We start from the raw sequence: 14,850 nt of genomic DNA, 5'->3' as shown, positions 1-14,850 counted from the left end.
ACAGGAGAGCCCCCTAAAGGAGAGGAACACCCTTACTCCATCACCTCAAACCTGGGCAGCTGTGACCATTACCAAGCTAGCACCACCATGGGAAGGACAGACAGAAAGACTGACAGGTTACAGTCATCCCCTCCCCTTGCCCCGCGCCTCCTTTTTAGTGATTTAAATTCCCTTCGGTTCAATCCACACCGTCAAGTTCGGATTAAATTTAAAACAGGCTTTCCCGGGTGCCCCCAGTGGGCCATCCCAGCCGCCGCAGGCAGGGAGCCCGCTCCGGGGCTCGTCTGCACCCGCCCGCGCGGAGGAGGCCGTGCTCCATTTGCTTTCATTTTCCTTCTCCCCCTGAAATGGGCTCATTTCACCCCTCCGCTGCCCTCTCCCCCTCCCCGCCCCCTCCCCGGTTCCCCTCTACTTTCCCCCCTTCTCTCTCCTGATCCCTCTTTGTTGGGAAAAACACACCCACACACAACTCCTCCTTGCAAAGGCCTGCGCTGGAAGCAGAAACTGAATTCTCCTGGCCTGCCGCGAGGAGACCCGCGTCCTGCCCCCACCCCAGGTGGGTATCCGGGATCCCTATACACCAGGAGTCAGGCCCCTAAGCCCAGCAGGAGTGAAACCCCTAGGGCCTGTGAACGTGGCCCTCTCAACGCCACGGCCTGCATTCCCGCCGACCCCCTGCCCTGCCGCCCGGCAGCAAACGGGGCTATTTCCGGCTCCCCCAACCGGTCTTGTTTCCCAGCCTGGGGAGTGGCTGGAGGGGGAGGGCCCCAGAGCTAGGGGTGCTCTTTGCATGGAGCCCCCATGGCCCTGGGCGCCTTATTACCTGATCTTTGTGTGTTGTGTGTGTCGCAAGGAAATTTGCAGTGACTTTGGAGCCCAGACTGAGGAAGCGGAGGTGGCGAAAGGAGAGACAATAAGGTTCCGAAGTACAATTAAGGAGCCAGAGCCGCTAGTCTCTCCCCCGCCCTCCTTGCGCGACTGGAAGCTGTCTGGCCTCCAACCTCAGGGCAACCCGCGAACCTGGAGCGGGAACTCAGCCCATGGCGGAGGAAATCAGAATCAGTCTTCCAGGAGGCTGGAGCCAAGCTACCTTCCAACTTGGGGGCGCAGCAACCAGCCCCGCTGAGTTGCATAGAAGCCAATGAATGAAAGTGCACATTCCGACGAATTTTCTCGATTTTTAAAAGCCTTTGGAAGGAGAGCTTAGGGTTTGGGACGTCTCAGACAGACAGACAGACAGACAGACAGGAAACCGCATCTCTAGAGGCAGACTCACAACATGAGTGTGAGCCTGAAATCAAACACAGGTTCAACATTCCCCGAGGCCTCTCTGCCAAGCCGGCGGGCGCGGATCTCCCTACCTTCTCTCCCCTCCAAGGCGTTGGGCAGAGACCCGGAAGACTCGGTCCCTCTGGCTTGGTCCAATCCCGCCTCGGGAAGCGCCTTCATTACCTGCTCCTCGGCTCCCCACGGCCACAGATGCAGGGCAGCCGCCTCCCTCCGGGGGAGGGAAGCCCCGGCCACCGCAGCCGCCGCTGCCCGCCCTCCTTCCCTCCCTCCCTCTGTCTCACCCTCCCTCCCTCTCTCCCTCCCTCGCGCGCTGCCGCTCGCGGGGCCCTCCCGCGGGCAACCTGTTCTGGACCAAATCCAGGTATCTCCGAAAAAAGAAAGGATCTCTTATGTGGAAAAGAAAGAAAGACCTTTAACTGCTTTTCTTTTTCATGCTCTGAGCCTGGGTGGGCCTCGCTTCCCACGTCCTGGCCTCGGCTCTGCCCCTGCAGAGGTGTGCGGGGCCTGTCGCCTCGCCCACGCGGACCGCCGCGCCCCGCGCACTGCATGCTGCACACTCTGGGCCGTCACCCCCGGCGGCCCAAACACCACTCAGACTCAAGGTCCTTCCTACAGACTCAACATCCGGTTGCCCGCCACGCTGCGGGCCTCCGCCCGCAGCCCGCTCGGCTCCGCCCGCAACCAAAGTCCACAGGCAATCCACCTTGTCCGTGCTCTCGTGCCCGGCCCGGACACCCCTACCCGCCAAGGCGCCCGCCGGGCCACACTCGGGTTGCGGTCCTGCCGGGGGCTACCAACCTCCTCCCCAGCATGGAACCCACACAAAGCCCCGTGCCCTGACACTCCCACCCGCAGCCCCAAGTCCCCGCCGCCGCTGCCCTTCACCTGTTCCTGAGAAGGGCTGCATCTCCGTGCCGAGGCCAGGCCGTGGGCCCAGGAGGAGGGTGCTGGGGAGCCGAGCTCCCAGGGAGGCCATAGAACCTTAGAAGATTGGCCGGTTTCAGCCGGAGCCCCCGCAGCCGGCGAGATATCTCAGAGACCAAGGCTCCCCTTGGCGAGCTCTTGCCTTTTCCTCCTTCTCCCACAAGTCTTAAACACTCACACGCCGAGAGTTCAGCTCTATAAATCCTGCTCCTCTTTCTCTCATATCATAATTAAAAAAAACCAGTAGGGGAGGTTTTAACTTTTATTGCGATTTCTGGAGTTGGGCTGCGGAGCATATATTAAGTTTACGCTTATGCGCTCTCGGCGGGGAGGGTCCTTTAAGAAATAAAAATCCATCTTAATATCCACAGACGAGAGAGATAATTTTTCCCTCCTCTTCACGCTGTTTCTTTTGAAGACTCCCTTCCAGCGAAGCGAATAAATAATCACCACTGCCTTTGCTATGATCCGTGGCCCCAGAACCCCAGGGTGGACGCTGGCCACCAGACTGGCCCTCACCTTGGCCCTATGAGAATTCGCCCCATTCCCCAGGGTTTGGGGGGGACACCCAGACCCATGGCTCTGTGGACACCCCCCTCCCATAAGCTCTCGGGCTCTGAAAAGGAAATGGGGGCAGAGAGACCCAAAGAGCAGAAGTCGTTCATTGGTGAATTTCGGCCCACCAGGGACCCTGTCTCCAAGCCAGGCACTTCTAAGCACCCCGCCCCTGCCTGGGACTCCCTTCACTCCAACTGGCCCCTTGCTTCTGATAGCATTAAAACTCAGAGACTGCAAGGGGCTCCAAAACCTGGGGGTGCCCCTGCCTGTCTTGCACCAGCTGGCCTTCTTCTCTGAAAACCTCTCCATTTTCTGGGGAGCCATAGAAAGATATGAGAACTTCCATTGAAAGGAAGAGATTTTTTTTCCCCTACAAAAGGATGAGGGACAGACAGAAAGACAAACTGACAAATTCAACTGGGAGAAAAGCTCTATTCCCATTTTCTCCTCTAGCCTCCTTGGAGGCAAAAGAAATCTCTTTATGTAAAAGAGAGAAAAATAAATGAGTACGGGGGCAAATACATACAGGGGATTTGAGAGATACTGGAGGAAACAGAGATGTAGAAATAGAGAGCCATACTCATACAAGGTTACATATAGCCCCCAGTAGACAACTGTAAGAACATAGAACTCGATGTATATATTTTGTTACATGATTTTATTTCCTTGTCTGAAAGTTTATAATGTTTTAATAATCATAATGATTCCATAGAGAATCAAGAACCTGTCCTCCTTTTGGCTTTCTCTTTCCCAGTCTCTCTGAGAACAGAGGTGTATCTCCCAACTCTCCTTGACACCCCCCTGCCCCCCACTTTTCTCCGCAGGCAGAGAAACCTCTTTTGAGAGCTTTTCCCTAACAACCAGGGCCAGAATTGAGGGACCAGGGGGTGGGGAAGGAGAGGAAGAAGCTTTGCAAATTTTCACATTGCTCATATTTCTCCTCACCCCATTATCATTCCCTCCTCCCCCCGGCATCAGCCAACAACCATCCCAACAATATGGTAGTGGTGAGCGCTGGCAGCCTCAATTCACCCAGACATTTCCACATTGCGCAAAGACAAGCAGCTGCCTGACAGCCACAGACACAACAGACCAAGGCCTATGGGCCACAGACAGCTAGACAGAGACCAGAGCCAGGTTCTTGCCTTGATGTTTCCCAGTAGGGTGTGTGTGGGGTGGTGGTATTTCTACTTGGACTTGATGGCTTTCCTCTAACCTACTAACACCATAAATATGCCCTTCTCCTGGGGATGGAGCTATAGAAGGGGAAGGGGATGTGGCTGAGCTGGAACTCAGAGTTCCCTAACTCATGGGAACCCCAGGCACCCCACTTTTCTAAGGGAAAGCTTCAGCCTCAGCCGTCTGGAGGCATAGTTTTTCCTTGGAGGTGGCAGGTGAGAGAAACCAACGCTTCCAGAGATTCCCTTATCTTTCTGTGCTCTTCTTTCTCCAAATGATCCTGCCCCACCCTGGCCGGCCAGGCCACCTCTTACACAAATTCCTGAATTTCCTTGGAATTGGCTAGAGACCTTCTTTGTCTGTCTCCATCAGCTGAGTTCAGGAAACAATGGCTGTAGGAGAAACTCCTCTCCCAGAGCCATAGCGAGTAGGACAGGCTGAGGAGTGGACAGTACAAAGAGGGTTTCTCCAGACTTGTCCTATGGCCCCACTCACAGCTTGCCCTCCTCACTCTGTACCCACTGTGCCCTATCGGGAAGGGGGCTGTGGGGCAGTCCCACTGTGGAGGGACATAGCAGGAGAGGTGGGTTGGGGCCCTCGACGAAAACCGACTGATGTAACTCAGGCAGTTTCTTGTTGCCGAGTTCAAAACTCAATCCCAACAACATGAAACTACCTAAGCCACAGATCAGCTGAGCAAGCAGGGCGGGAGATTCGGCTTTGCATCTATCGGGAGGAGAAGGGAAAGGGGTTGGTGAAGGAAGAAATTCAGCCCCGTCCCCCTTTCCACCCCCACAACCTCCCTAAGGACTAGAGAGTAGATTTTGGGTGGCTGGGTGGGTAGGGGTTCTGACTGCCTCTTCAGCTTCTGGTCTAAGCAAATTGCTCAGGAAAACTCTGGTGAAATGGGACCTCCAGCCGCCAACCCCCCGCCCCGCCCCCCAGCACCGCAGTGGACTTATTCCCCTGCCTCTGGCCCTGGGCGAAGCTGAAGTGTCCTTCCACTCTTGAGCTGGGTCCTCTGTCCTATCCAGCTGGCTCTCTTGCACTCCTCCTAGATTCCCTCTGCTCCTTTCCCTCTCTCAGCTCGACTCCGGCTTCCCTGCGTCTATGGGTGGCCGAACCGCAGAGCCTGAGCTTCAGAGCCTCTTCCAGTCAGGCCACTTGCCTGGTAAAGCCCCACAGCCAGGGAGCATGGGGACCAAGAACCTGGATAAGGCTTGCATCCAAACTAGCAGAAAGCAGAAAAACCTAAGCTTCAAGCTCCAACCCTCTCGAACCCACCCTCCCTCTGCTCCCCCAGGCAGACAACCAGACTAAGCAACAACTAGACCCATGTGTCAACGTCGAGGCGACCCTAAGAGCCCGTGTAGAGAAAGAAGCCAAAAACCACCAATTTACCCTTTTAATCGCCAAACCCCACGGCAACGGGCCGATGAGGGGAGGAGAGGGAGCTCACAGCCACTGCCCTCCACTGCGAGCGGCCACAGGCAAGCCTGGGCTCTCAGCAAGCTCCCATGTCCAAAACACCTTCCTTCCTGTTCTGCCCGCTGCGCCGCCGGGCACCTGGGGACGCCGCTACTCCCCACTCTGCCGCCAAGAGAAGAACAAGAAACCGCTTCTCTTACCTTGTCGCCGCTGCCTCCTCCTGCCACTGCCCGCGCTTCTGCTGCTGCTGTTCAGGGGAGGTGGCTGAGCTCCTCGTCCCCCTCCGGTGGTTAAGTTTATTCCTCTCTTTGGATAGGTGGGGAGCTCTTGGGGTTCCCCCCAGCAGTGGTGGGGGTGCGCCTGGCCCAGCACCCCAGGCAATCAGATCCGTCTGCTCCTCAAGATTGCAGTTTGCTCTCTGCCTCTTTCCCTCCTCCAGTCACCTTTAAATGCATCTTTTACTGCAGCACCACATTATATTTGCAGATCATAAAATCCACCTCTCGCGCGCACCAAGACCGTCCTGACATTACTGTTTTATGACCTTGACTTATTGTGGTCACCTGGATAATATTTAAATCAACGTTATGGTCTCTCACTTACATTAAACCCGCCAAGAGACGTTCTAGAAAGGCTCTAGGAGATGAGTCAAACACAAAACACACACATCCACACACTCAGCCTCTTGGGGGGTGGTGTCGCTAAAAAACACTAAAAACAAAAAACCACCCATTTGAGGATTATGATTTTGGAAATTTATTAGGATTTTTTTTCTCCATTAAGGAAGCTACATGCAAAAGATACAACATACAGAATATCTTTAAATAACACAACTGCCAGACAGGAACAGGATGATATTGGGGGTGGGGGTCTGTCTTTGCTGCACTATGTTCTATTTTTAATTTTAATTTTTTAGTTCCTCTGGATGGAATTTCTGAGATGTCAGTGAATGGGGGTGTGGGGGTGCTGGGAGGTTGGGAGAAAAGCAGAAAGCAGTACAAATACGAGACTTCAAGCAGATTCTTAGAGCAACTGGGAGGTGAAGACACGGAGAGGGTTTGGTTCGAGGCGCTGGGCGCTACGACAAACACACAAACACTAGCCGAACTTTCCAAAACGTCTATTTTTCTAAGGAGGAAATGTAGCAAGGAAGAAGTATTCTGACTGTGCTCTGCGAGATTACAGACCTACTCTGGTTGATTTTTATCCTCTTTTTCCCCCCTGTAATCGGGTGGATTCAACCTTAACTTTGCATGGAGAACAGGGTGTTGTGAATGAGTGCCTGCGTGAGTGAAGGGTTGACACACACACCAGCCATACTCCCACCCTTGTCTATGAGAGCACACCACACCCAAACTCCGGCACCCCATTTCTCATGCTTTAGGTGGACGCATCTTCGCAGCATGAGCCATTGGTCCCTTGGAAGGAGAGTATGAGGTCTTTGCCTTTTTTTTGCAGGCGCGTTGCATTTATACTCAGGGAGGAAAAAATATATACCACCAGGCACAAAGGGAGGAGGGGCGGGGAAAGGAAGGAGGGGGAGAGAGGTGAGGGGGAGGGGAAACCCCGCGCTCAGGTGAAATTAAAATTGGAGGTCAGTTCCCGGATCCGATTCTCTCGGTTCATTTTCTTGAGTTTCATTCTGCGATTTTGAAACCAGATTTTGACTTGTCTGTCTGTAAGGTTAATGGTCTTGCTAATCTCCAGGCGGCGCTCTCGCGTCAAATACATATTGAACAGAAATTCTTTCTCCAATTCCAGCGTCTGGTGTTTAGTATAGGGGCACCTCTTCTTCCTTCCGCTCTTTGCTGTCAGCCAATTTCCTGTGGTGTTTTCTGCCTTTATCTCCTCTGTTAAAAATAACATTATTTACATAAGTATCGCTGAAGAGGCAAACCCTCCAGCTTGCTGCAGCCTTTGCTAGCCTGCTGTTGGGAGGCTGACCCAGCACAGGGGAGCTGCTCTCGCCCCCACAGGCCTCGCTCGTGGGGGTCCTCTCGGGCTCAGGGCTCTTAGAACTCTTTGGGGTCTAGACTTACAGGGGAGAAGGACAGAAGGTTGTTGCTTCCAAAGCATTATTAAACTGAAATTACCCCAATCCACCTTGACCTAGCAGATTCTAAGTACTCCCTGCTCTCCCTCAGCTTGCTGACCCTGGTGGGCACTCAAAACCTCACCAGGCCCTCCCAACTTTCTGCTCCATTGCAGTTTTGGAAAACTCCAGAGGAAACGCATTTTCCAGGCCCCAGACTGGGTTGCAGAGTCCGCCCCGCTGTCTAGAGCAATTCCCAGAGAGCTCTGACTTCTTTCAACTCAGTGGAGGGATGCCGCCCCGGTCTCTGCAGCCAGAGGGCCATTGCAGTTGTCCCTGCACCAGATCTCCAGCCCTTGCTCACACCTGAAGTGCCACAGAGCAACACTACCCCCTTATCTCCCATAGCCAGCTCTTTCTCATTGCCACTTCCCCCAAGTGTGAGTAGCTGAGGTAGGGGAGCTTGTGCAAGCAGCAGAGGTCAGTGGCAACAGCTGAGCGGTCCTCAGACATCTGCCCTAGCCATAATACCGAAGGTCAAGGGAGAGAGATCTCCTGAGGAAATGGAGGAATTTTCCTTTGGGAAATTTCCTGCCTAGTCTATGTAGACATGTATGCCTGCATGTATGCGTGTATTCTTGCGGATGCACGCTCCTACACACGGGCACACACAGATAGATATGCACACGTTTATATAAGGATATAAGTATAGTGTGTGTTTCCCATTATCTTATTGACAGTTTCTCTCCCTGGACCACATTCTTGCTGAAATGGACCAGTCTTGCTCCTTAAGCAGCAGAAGAGACCTTGGCCGTCTTTTCTAAGGAAAAACCCCAGAGTCCAGAGACCGGAGAGGGGCATCCAGCAAAGAACTCTGCTGATGGCTCTGTGCTCTATCTCCCTCCTGTGCCAAATGAAACTTCCAGGTTCCTGGATCTTATTTTGAGGAATGGGATGGGGGCTCTAGGGGAACCAAGAAGCACAAGAAAAATGCAAACTTGAGTCCGCAGTTTAAAACATCCAAATGTCCTTAATTCTGCTCTCACCTCTGCACCTGCAGCCTCCTGCCAAATTGCTTAAAGGCTGTCCACATCTAACTGTAACTCTGTCTCATTTATTTTCTTATTAGGGTTTTAGGTTTTGGGGGAAAGGAGAAATTACACCTGAGGAAGCCTGGCCTGGTGGAGACACCAAAATGGGAGAGGGGGAGGCAAGAAGGGCACAGGCAAAGTGCAGACTGAGAGGGATTAGTTGGGGGTGGGAAGGCTTAGGTTGTTGTGGGGAGGGCATGAGAGAAAGGGGAGCCTACCATGGGGGGCAGCAGATCAGTTAGGAGGTAGACTTGTTAACCTTGACTTTGCTTTGGTGGGGCTTTTCCTACCCTAAATCTGCACCCTAACCAAGCCCAGGGTCTGGGGAAAGGGCATAAAATTAAACTTTCATGTTGCACCTATGCCATAATGAAGGCTTTGTGGTTTTGTGTGCCTTACTCTCTCCCTCACCCTTATGAACACACCTCATCTTCTGGCTAGGGTCTCCATGAGCTGATTTGCCAAGGCCAACTTTGCAGAGGAGATCCAAGAGGGTGAGGCTCTGCCCTTGCCCGCCAAAAGAATGCATGTGCATGTGTGAGTGGGCATATGCGAGTGTGCGCAGAGCATGTAAGAGAGGTGTGTGTGAGTGTGACACAGGTCGCTGCCAGGCATGCGTGTGCCCGCATCCATATACAAAGCACCAAAGACCCAGGCTGCCCCCAGTCCTCTCAGCTCTCACTAGTCCATCTGCCTCTATATCCACTGAGCCCCTCTCAGATACAGCTTCCAGTAGCCAGTGCCAAGGGGAGCAGCTTTATTCTTCCCCTTTTCTGATGTTTTTGGCTCCAACTTTTCAGGGAAAGTCAGTCCCCCTCAGCTTCAGTCCAGTCACTCCTGTTTCCTCCACATTATTTCTCCAGGTGTCAGAGAGAGGTATTGAAGGCCCCCAGTTCCTCCAGCAGAAATGAATCTTGAACCCTGAGCTTGAATTCTGGTTAGGTTTTCTCTCTCCAACCAAAATCACAATCAAATCCAATTAAAGCCACACTCCGGTTCAGGAGAAAACCGCTTGCCATGCACACAGAAATTTCCCAACCACTCATTTGTAAGCTGCTTTTGGAAACCAACGAAAAAAACATTTTAAAAAATTTAATTAGAAAAAAAAGAAAAGAAAAAAATGTTTAAAGGGAGACAAAAAAAACTTACAACATTTCCAAATGCCCCTTTCCAACGCCATACCCAAGCTAGGCGTCTTAGGGAGGGAGGGACGTGGCGGGCAACCCTTCACCTCCACCTCTTCCGGCCCCTGCCCCGCAGCCTGAGGCCCCTGGCCAAGCCAAAAACCGCAGGAGCCCAAACCAAACGCACAAATAAGACCCACAAACAACAAATCGCGCTTTGCAGGAAACAATTTCAACTGGGAGAATGCAGTAAAGCGAAATTTCCTTTTTCCGCAGCCTTCCCTGGTCCCTGGCCCAAGATCGCCATTTTAAGCTTTTTTCAAGCTTCGAACCTGAGCGGGGGACATCAGCCCCCCAGGACAACAGCGTAGAGCAAGCAAACCAAGGCCAGCACGCGCCCAGGAGCGGTCACCCGCCCTGGACAGCACAAGGCGCCTGCAGGCTGTCCGCGGTGCGCACCGCCCCCGGATCTCGGCGCCCACGGCTGCAGCCTGCCCCGCACCTCCACTTCGCCGCTTACCTTCCCTAGCCCAATAACGCTGCACCAGCCTGGCGCTCAGCAGACACGAGACGCAAGCAGCGGTTGCATTCCCAGGACAGTCCAGGCCTCCTCGGCCCAACCCTCTCCCTTCCCCCGCCCCGGCCAGGAAGACCCAGCCGGGCCACGGCCCAGGCGGCCTTACCTTTCGCTTCGGTATCGGAGGTGTCTGGGCTGCAGTCGGTGGTTTTGGCCCGCTCCTTTTCACTCTCCAAGGGGCTGCCTTTTGGGCCCGCCAGGCTCTGCTCGGTCTTGATTTCACTGGGGCTGGGAGTCTGGCTGTCGGACTTGGGGGTCTCAGGGAAACTCACTTTGCCACCGAGCTGGGGCGACTCCAGATGTTCTGCGCGCGGGTTGAGACTGGCCCGCTGCTCAAAAGGGGCTTCGAAGTCGTTGGCCCCGGCACAGTGGGGAGGCTTATCCAGAGCGGAGTAGCTTGGGCTGGCGCGGTAGTAGCTGGGCACCGGCACCTCGTGCTCCCCGAGGCAGGACTCTTGCAGGGGGTGGGAGTAGAGAGCTGCCTCGGGGCCACTTTTCGCCCGCTTCTCTGCGCTGTACATGCAGCAGACATTCTCCTCCTTGACACTAGGTGGGTAGGAGCAGGAGGACAGCGGCCTGCCAACAGGTTGTTCCAGACGGTAGGCGGCTTTGGGGTCGCCCCAGGAGTCCAGCTGCGAGAGGTAGGACGGGTAGGTGTTGAGGGTGAGATTGGGGCTGCTGCCCTCGTCCCTCTTGGAGAGCGAGGGCGCGAGCCCGCAGCCCCTCATCACCCCGCAGTTGAAGTCACTCCCAGACTGCATATACATGCCTGCGCTCCGACTATAGCGCTCTCCTCCGCCCGGCGCAGCCAAGGGCTCCGCGTAGGAGTTCGGAGTTACATTGCGAGGGCATGTCATTTTCAGAGAGAGGGGTTTTTAAGGAGCAATACTACATCGGAGGAGCTGACATCTTTTTTTTCCCCATCCGGGGGGGGGGGCGGTTGGAGGGGCGGGAGGGAGAAGAAGGGGAGGGGGGAAATATCAGCTCCATAATTATCCGCGCATTCAGTCCTCACCATGTGACGGCTAGACCAATGGGATTTGAAAATGGCCTTGATGATTCAGACGGCCGTGACGTCAGCGGGGTCAAGTTGTCGGCAGGCGGAGCGCGCAGCGTGGAGTAACAGCGCCACCTAGCAGCCACCTCGGGGTAGGGGCGCCAGAGCCCTTCCCTGCGAACAAAGGAAGCGCCCCAGGGGCGGCAGGGGCGGCAGGGGCAGGAGGGAGGTGGAGAGGGATGGAGGTGGGGAGTTATAGGGAGAATGGGGTTTGTTTATCTGAGAACCAGACTGTAACTCCTGGGGAGAGGGGCCTAGAGAGGGGGAAAATGCGAGAGAGAGGGAGAGAGAGAGGCAACTCGGGGCTCAAAACAGTCAAATTCAAATTAAAAGGTCAAGAGACGATTCAGGTACTTCTTCCCCTCTCCTCATCTCCCCTTTACTCTCCTTGGCCCTCGCCCTCGCTTCTTCCCTTGGGTTGGGAGTGGGGTAAGGTTTGAAGGGGAGGGCTCCCGTGGGCAGAGGAGGGAAGAAAAGTTAAGGAATCCCAAACAGAACTAAAGTTTCTACTCTCCTGCGTCCTCGTTCGTTCGTCAGGCTTGGCCCTTGGGGCTGAGAGCTCAGTTCGGGGACGCCGGTCATGGAAGTTAGTTGAATTGCAAGTTCCCTGTGGCGGTTAACGGGGTGGGGGGCGGAATATCCAGTGTATGGTGTGGGCCAAGGAGGGGGTCAGGATCACTTCAGGGCTGCTGGGGGAAAGGAGGTTCTGAGGGGATCTAGGGGTCAGGAGAGGAGGAAGCCAGCGACCAGAGGCACGGGTTCCCCGACCTGGGAGTGCAGCCTGGGCCTGGTTGGGGGGGGGGGTCCTGGGTTACTATCTCAGGATCAGGAAGGCTTTGGCCTTGGGGTCCATTCAGCTACTTTGCTCCAGGCCCTAGTGGCCCTTGCTTCCCAATTGACCTTGCTCCCACTAAAACAGGTAATATTCCCAGAGAAAAAGAGGGAACCCGCTGGGCCTCAGCCGATTTGGGGGAGTCACGTATCATACGGGAAACCAGGACACCATACGCGACAAAATCTGGCCCAGAGAACTTACAGAATGAATGAGTTGGGGGCATTGTTGAAAGGAGAAAAGGGACGAGTCTATTTTTGTGGTTATTTTCTAATAAAGGGAAACGAGAAATAAGAAGCAAGGTATGTCTCAAATAGTTCTTTCCATTTCTCCATCGCCTTTCTCCCAAAGCGAACTAAACTCTCCACGCCTTCCTTAGGAAACGGAATTAGGAGAATAACTTGTTTTTCCGGTCGCCCCACATTTTCCCCTGGATGAAGCCTCGGTTTTGACTTTCGGAAGGGCTGAAGCATGGCGGGCAAAGGGCTGGAGCTCCGGGCGCCCTGGCGTGGAGGAGTGAAGAGGCTGGATCGCTTCTAGGAAGGCCCGCGGCTGCTAGAAGGGGACTTCAGAAAGAAATCCGCCGGATTCTCTAATGCAGGGGGCCAGAGAGAAGGAACAGAGGTCCCCGAACCCCGGAAAAACTGGAAGAACATCTGTAATGTGTGACTTTCTTGCCGGGCCAGCCAGGGGAGATTTGAAATGGTTTTGTGTTTTCATTTGCAGGGGTCGCCGTGGGCTCGGCACAGGGGTTGGCCCAGGCAAGGTTAGGCTGTTTAGGCCCCAGAGGAGACTTGGGACAGCCTGGGCAGCAGTCAATCCAGGGAGCCATTTGTCCCACCGCCCACCCGAGAGACTTTATGGCCACTCTGTTTGTATTATCTGCATAAGTCTTCCCCCACCAGTTTGATCGAAATTGTTCGCTTTTACGAGGACCAACGAAAATTCTTCGTCATATTTATCAGTCGGGGATAAAAATTTAGTATGGGAACTGATATTTCCTCATTTATGGGGCGATGAAATTAAAGACCAAAGCAATTGAGAATTATATGGCTTAGGGGGGTTCCCTCCCCCTTTCACATCTCTTATTTTCCTGCTTGGTGTGCCTGTCCCTGGAGTTAGGCGTCCCAGTCCCCTGCCCTTGCCCCCTGTTTTGGGGTCTGCTGGGCCCTCTCCCCCATGCCCAGGTGCCCCTGGGTCACCAGCCTTTCCTGGTTTTTCTCTCAGTGTTAGTAGTTGGGGGCCAGGACAGCGCTACCAGAGCCTCTGTCAGGTCAGACTTGGATCTGGCTGGGGCGGCAGAAAGATTTCGAAGAGACTCACAGAGGAAGGGTCGGAGCGCAGCCTGGGGGTGTGTGAGGGAGGCAGAGGCAGAGGGTGAAGGAGACAAACTCCAGATTACCTCTCAAAACCAGCGAGCCCCTAGGCTTAACCTGGGGGAACCTGCGGGAGCGGAGTGGAGGCGCTGGCCTTAGGACCTGTCTCCTCATACCAGCCTGACCCCCATCCCAAACTCACTCCTTACCTCAGACGTGGGAGGGAAATGGAGATGCTTCAGAATCCTTGCCATTATTAATGGAAGTAATCCTCGAGGGAGAAGAAACCTCCCGCCTCGACTCCCACTTCCTCACAAGAACGAATAGTGTTTAAAGTTGAAATAATTAGAAGTATGATAAACACGGCCCATTAATGAAAAAAGAAACCGAATTCATCAGCCTAAGTGGGACCCCCGGTGGGACAAATGTTTGCCTTTAATTACGCAATATAAACGCAAACCCGGAGCTGTTAAACAAGAGCCTGTGCGGACGCAGACTTGCATCACTTGTTGGGTTTTTGCAGACTTTGGGATTCTGCCCCAGTGGGGGCGAAGAAGAAAACTATGCGAGGGTGAGGACGGGGCAAAGGGAGCATTTGTGCGGGTCCGGGAAAGTACAGTCGGAGGTGGGTCCCAGCCCTGCCCCCTTGGGCTCGGTCGTTCCCGAGGCCAGGAGCAAAGGCTGTTTCTGTCTTATTGTTCGGGCCTGGCGTTCAAAGGCACTCGAGCTGCCACGGCCGTCCCGCCTGCTGCCGCTGCCAGGCGCCCACCAGCCCTGCTTCACAGGGCCAAGATCCTCAGGCCTATGCCCCTGGGGAACTACACTGGGGTCCAAGAAAAGTCTATGGCTAGAATCGCCCTGTGAAGCCATTTCACCAACTTTCTGGGAGTGCCGAGAGACCTGAACCTATGCCTGACTCGGGGGCTCCCCCTTTTTGCCTTAACTAGGGGATGTGAAAATCCAGAGGCTGCAGGCCAGAGGGCGACTCAGACTATGCCCACGTCTAGACAAATCCCACCTACCCCAAGAGCCCTTGCCTCTTGTGCCCTTCTTCCCGGTACCCAGAGCCTGGAATGGCAGCAGGGATAGGCGGCTGGGCCTCCTGCCATCCCGGGGGACTGTGAGCTCGGCGATGGAGGAAAATGCTCCTTACATACTCCAGCACGAGCGGGTGGGCTCCAGAGGGCAGGCGGAGGGCTGGGGAACTGGGGGCTCCCATGTGAAAACAGAAGGAAAATGGAGTGCTCAACAAACAGAAAGGAATCTCGGCTGTTTGCTGGGCTCTAGCCCTGGAAAACGCCCCAGAAACACTCTAATTTCTCCAAGGAAAATTAGCGAAGTTTCCCCCAAGAGGTTAGAGGAGTCCTGGGGCAATTCCAAAGGTGAAGAGAAAAAAGGAAGAGTGTCTCTCCCTTTGGGGTAAAATAATAAAGTGTGTGTAT

At 54.4% G+C, this 14,850-nt stretch overlaps 1 protein-coding gene across 1 annotated transcript; it reads right to left on the bottom strand.

Annotated features, from left to right (window-relative positions):
- Window positions 1-6,114: 6,114 nt before the first annotated feature.
- On the bottom strand, window positions 6,115-11,066 carry HOXC10 (homeobox C10). The gene is made up of 2 exons (XM_081059594.1): window positions 10,310-11,066; window positions 6,115-7,229 (listed from the first exon to the last, which is right to left on the bottom strand). Exons 1-2 carry the CDS (start codon window positions 11,058-11,060, stop codon window positions 6,952-6,954), a joined length of 1,029 nt encoding a protein of 342 aa, XP_080915720.1. The 5' UTR covers window positions 11,061-11,066; the 3' UTR covers window positions 6,115-6,951.
- Between the last annotated feature and the right edge of the window lie 3,784 nt (window positions 11,067-14,850).

The sequence above is a fragment of the Rhinolophus hipposideros genome, assembly GCF_964194185.1.
Source record: "Rhinolophus hipposideros genome assembly, chromosome: 9".
Taxonomy (NCBI): Eukaryota; Metazoa; Chordata; class Mammalia; order Chiroptera; family Rhinolophidae; genus Rhinolophus; species Rhinolophus hipposideros.
The sequence above is the reverse complement of the archived record's forward strand: the minus strand, read 5'-3'. Positions and strand labels throughout refer to the sequence as shown.

Coding starts and splice junctions, on each gene's coding strand:
- HOXC10 (XM_081059594.1), bottom strand. CDS start 11,060: ATGACATGCCCTCGCAATGTAACTCCGAACTCCTACGCGGAGCCCTTG. Junction 7,230..10,309: donor CTCCGATACCGAAGCGAAAG/GTAAGGCCGCCT, acceptor TATTTTTAACAG/AGGAGATAAAGGCAGAAAAC.